At 45.8% G+C, this 4,961-nt stretch overlaps 1 protein-coding gene across 2 annotated transcripts in view; it reads right to left on the bottom strand.

Moving 5' to 3' along the window:
• Window positions 1–4,553: 4,553 nt before the first annotated feature.
• sh3gl2b (SH3 domain containing GRB2 like 2b, endophilin A1) overlaps window positions 4,554–4,961 on the bottom strand; it is a gene marked incomplete at both ends in the record, with an annotated part of 41,273 nt that continues 40,865 nt past the window's right edge. The window contains one exon of one of the 2 annotated variants that reach the window (XM_080451436.1): window positions 4,554–4,773. In XM_080451436.1, the coding sequence (XP_080307562.1) occupies window positions 4,554–4,773 (220 nt within the window). The remainder of the gene's footprint in view (window positions 4,774–4,961) is intronic. The other variant, XM_080451437.1, reaches the window with a different exon arrangement.

Genomic DNA, 4,961 nt, shown 5'->3' with positions numbered 1-4,961 from the left:
CGTCGCACCGGTCTGTGGCGTGATGTCAAAATTGTTGATCTCCATGCGACGGCACCTGACGTACCAGCGCGCCGCGAACGGAAGCTCCACCCCTTTGCTCGCACAGAATGGAAGTGAACGGGACGCCTTAACTTTTAGGCATGGGTTTAATGAATTAAACTTAGGTTTAGGCATGGGTTTAACTAATTATCTTTAGTTAAGGATAGGCACTGTAAGTGTGGTTCAGAATAGGCATGGGTTTAGTGTCGTTGAGGTTTGGAGAAGCATCCGGCAAAGGCGTTTCAACGGGACTTCCGTCCATTCTAGGGTGGCCATCTACAGTATAGTTCCAAGCAGGACCAAGCAGGAGGCTAGCCACGTCGCGTCAGGTACGGTATCTTAGCATTAGCCATGCTGCCACACATTCCTATGGATGTTGGATCTGGGAATCTGCAATGTTTCTATTTTATCATCATGGTACATTATGTCTGCATGAAAATAAGACCAGACATTATGTATATTTGCGCCACAGAAGCAGTGCAGGGCTAAATATACAATGCAGGCCCCGCATGGTTATTTTATACATAGAGAAATAGACAAAAAACACAGCATCACACTGTACAAAACAAGTGACTTAAGAAGTCACTGATGTAATAGCAAGTGTTTGATTCTCATTAACAAAATGTCATTGCAGTGAGCTATTTATTGGTTTCCCAGCCAAAGTGATGGAAAACCAAATAAATAAACTGATGGCGCAACATGTCAAAATGCAGCCCCTTGTTTTAGGAAAATTCATTTAAAACGATTGACCTCATCTCAGCCAAACCTTTTCGTCTACTTTCAAGAAAGTAATTCAAAACGTAACAAGAATAAAACACTTGTTAATTTTTGATGTTGTTTGTTGTCGTTTTTTTTTGTTGCTGCAGTGTAACAACAGATGCTCATAAGAGCAGCATAACCTGCGTTTGAGCCACAGCTGGGACAACGGTAGAAAGATCAATGACCCGGAAAGGAATCTCCACACCGCTGAGCGGAAGGTTACATTGTAAGCCAGTTTCTCTGAGTGGAGAAACTATCTCTCCGGCTCAGAGCCGCTTTGATATGCCTTCCAATCAAGGTTAACCGGAGTGACCACGCACGTGTGACGCTTATATACCCACGTGTTACTAATCAGTGTGTAGCCAACACAGGTGATGTGGGGGTCAGTCCGTCAGTCAGGGAGAGCAGGGTTTCTGGACTAGGGCCCATTTGAAAATCTCAAAAGTGTTTGCAACGGCAAACACTTTTGAGCTGCCGTGTTAAGAGGTCATATGGGTGCATTTTCAGGGTTTGTTTTTAATGACCAAACAATCGATTGTGTTCAGTAGAATACTTTATGTTCCTATTTATCTGTATAATAATGAAACCTAATTTTAAAATGTTTTAAAGAAAAGAAAAAACAAATCTTTTAACATTAAGATTATACTATCATTACAATCTTACGTGTTTTGCCAAATATTTTGGGGGCCCACTTGCAATATCTTCACGGCCCACCAGTGGGCGCCTCGGCCCACAGGTTGAGAATCACTGGGGTGGAGAGATAGTGTTGACATGATAGAGAACACATGGCTCTGAATGACCTTCATATGCCTTGCAACAATAAATAAACACCTCCCCGATCTTAATTGTCCGGAGCTCTCGTCTTGGGAGGCTTAGTCAAAACTTATGCTGGGCAAGAACTGCTACTGAAAGTGTCTATGCGGAAATACAAGAAGTACCACCTAAGGAAGTTACATTTACGCTGTACATTCCCCCAGGCATGAACATCGTGTCATGATTGGTCGGGGGGGGAAAAAAAACAGCTTCCGGGGGAAGTTCATACAACGATAGTTCCGCCCTATAGACACTCTCTGCCATGGTTCTCTACCAGACTTTTCTCCTTGAGGAATAAGCCTGGGAACGAGGTTATTCAAAACGTAAATACTGTCGTAAACAGAATACTAAATATGCACATATAGTATACTGCAATGTATAGTAACCATAGAAGTCCCATTTCTAGCCTTATACTGTACATACACTTATACACCATACTGTTGCTCTGCGCCCGACAAGACCTGTTTAGAATGTCTACATTTTGTTATGCGATGCTGATTGTGTGCTGTTTGACAATGGTAAATGTGCATGGCGAAAGGTTCTAAATTTGGACCACAAGGTTCTGGGTTCGATCCCGGGCGCCGCCAACTTGTGCGTATGAATAGCACAGTGTGGGAGCTGATGGTAGGTGTTGCGCTCCACCTCAGCAATTGGGGTCCCCGAAATATGGAATGGTATCAAATGGTGGTCTGTTACCTAATCTAATGCATATCAAACTGGAGGTCCTTGAAATGAAAAAGGATGAGAGGCACTGAGCGACAGTATCGTGCAGTCCCATGCATGCATGCACGCATGCATGGTGGCTGGAACAGGGATTTCCAGATGGTCTTCTGCTACTGTTTAAAATCCTGCATGCAAAGGGAGAAGATCGAATCAGTCAAGCGTCTGTCCCGCACAGTACATACAACACACTGTGAACATACAGTACCACGTCAGAACGGTTACACAGAGAAAAAGACGTCAACGGGTGTCTTCTTCGTCCATTTGAATACCAAAAAGTAGACACATCAGTTTCACCCCAAAGAACACAAACAAAACAAAAGAAACACGTGTTTCTTAACGTGAGGTTCACACCGCAAAACAATTGGCTTAGGAAGTCTGTTCATGTTGTGGCGCCGTGTTGTCCTTGCTTGCTGTTTCATTACACGACGTACAGAAGATACAGTCCAGTGTTGAGTGGACGAGAGAGAAGCATGCATCAAAGGGTGAGGTCAGATTTGAACCTGTGACAGCAACGTTACAACGCTAATTCTGTAAATCAAGTGTGTGTGTGTGTGTGTGTGTGTGTGTGTGTGTGTGTGTGTGTGTGTGTGTGTGTGTGTGTGTGTGTGTGTGCGTGTGCGTGTGTGTGTGTGTGTGTGTGAAATGCCCTCTACGGTGCTGCTTTATGTAAAGCATCAACCGGGGGTCACTTCAAGTTCAAGTTTCACAAGTTAAACTTTTAAAACCACGTTAACCCTGGTGTTGCTATTTTGGGCATGATGCTAGTCTGTACCGTACCGTATCTGCAAACTGACAGTATGTCGCAGTGCGTTGCAGATCGGCTATTTTCGGGCTAAGTTGGTTAAATAGACCTTTTTCATGGAAGCCATATTGACATAAATAATTGATGCTTAGTTCTGACCAAAAGATTCAATATGAGCCGTGTTGAAAACTTACAACTGCTTGCAACATAATTCACAAAACTGTGGTTTGCAACACTCTAAAACCAGTCCAAAGGTAACGAGCTGAGCCGTTTCAGATATGGGACCAAATACATCACACAACTATTTATGTCAAAATTGTCTGCTTGTGAAAAAGCCCTATTGTGGTCGTTTATCAGAGAAATTTGGTGCCTGAATTTCTCCCGCGGGATCAATAAAGGTCTTATCTGAGTGTCGTGACCTCAACATGAAAATAAAAGTCATCAAACGGCTTTGCTCAACAGCAACGACACGGTTTTTAAAACGTCATCCTGTCTCCTCTCGTCTCTCTGTCCTTTGGATGTCCTACGAGCTTTGAACGTACAGCTGGGAGTGGCTTTCTGTGTTCACGCTGTCCCTTAACGACAAACAACAACTGTGACAAGATCGTTACGGAGCTGACAAGCAACAGCGAGAACAATTAAAACTTCAGGTCTGATGATAAAGGCGTGCTTCGCTTCCTGTGTGGGGAGCCCGGGCCAACAGGAAGAGATGTAGACAGGGGAAAGAGATATGAAAGAGTGATAGAGAGACAGAGAGAAGAGAGAGCGAGAGAGACATATGGGGCGTTTGAAACGGTGAATCAAGGCTGTCCGTCAAGGGAAGAGAGGAAGAGAGAGAGAATCCACAAATAAGCAGAGGAGGGAACAAATCCGAGAAGGTGACAGGGAGTGAACGTAACCGAGAAAGCAGGACGGGCTGCTCAGAGTAGAACAACAGACTGACACACACACGCACGCGCACGCGCACGCGCACGCACACACACGCACACGCACACGCACACGCACACGCACACGCACACGCACACACACACACACACACAGAGGTACATGCACATACGCATAAACTGCCCCTTCACAAGTTCTTTCGACGAGTCACCAGTCCTCAGTGCAGCAAGGCTGAACGGAGCACAAACAGAGCAAGGGGCTTCAACATCTCCTCTCCTCTCCTCTCCTCTCCTCTCCTCTCCTCTCCTCTCCTCTCCTCTCATCCTTCCATCCCTCTTCGTCTGGCATGCTCCCATTCCTCTGTCTCTGTCTCCAAGTCCATAGAAACCCTTTGCCGTCCATTTCAGTTGAGTGAAAAGCAGAAGCGCACAGAAGCGCAGAAGAAGCAGTAGAAGAAGAAGGAGGAGGGCGTGGTTCGTTCATTTACGCAAACTTACAAGCTGTTGGATGAGGGGGGGACTTCAGATCGGTTGCGGTTGGGGGGTAGGGGCGGGGGGGTAGTGGGCGGGGGGCGGCGAGTGGGGGGGGGGGCCTAATGAGGAAGCGGGACCAGGATATCCACGTAGTTGATGGGGAAGAAGCCCGATTGGCCGTTGATCATGCCCTCGTACCAGTTGTCGTCGATTTGATTGGTCAGGGTGATGATGTCGCCCTCCTTGAAGCCCATCTCGCCCGCGTTCTCCGGCTCAAAGTCGTAGAGCGCCCGGCAACAGGGCTGGTCCATGGGTGCTGGGCAGGGACACACAAGAAAACTAACTTAACATGGAATATGCATGTGTAATGACATGAATATCACACTTGAATACATTATAGGATCACTAGAACAGTGGTTCTCAAAGTGGGGTCCAGGGACCCTAAGTGTTCCTTTGGGCATTTTTGAACACTTGTGAAATGGGACATTCTGCATAATGATTATACTTTTACTTAAACTTTTATGTAC

This window comes from Gymnoscopelus braueri, assembly GCF_963280865.1.
Source record: "Gymnoscopelus braueri genome assembly, chromosome: 15".
Taxonomy (NCBI): Eukaryota; Metazoa; Chordata; class Actinopteri; order Myctophiformes; family Myctophidae; genus Gymnoscopelus; species Gymnoscopelus braueri.
This window is presented reverse-complemented; position numbering and strand designations above follow the sequence as displayed.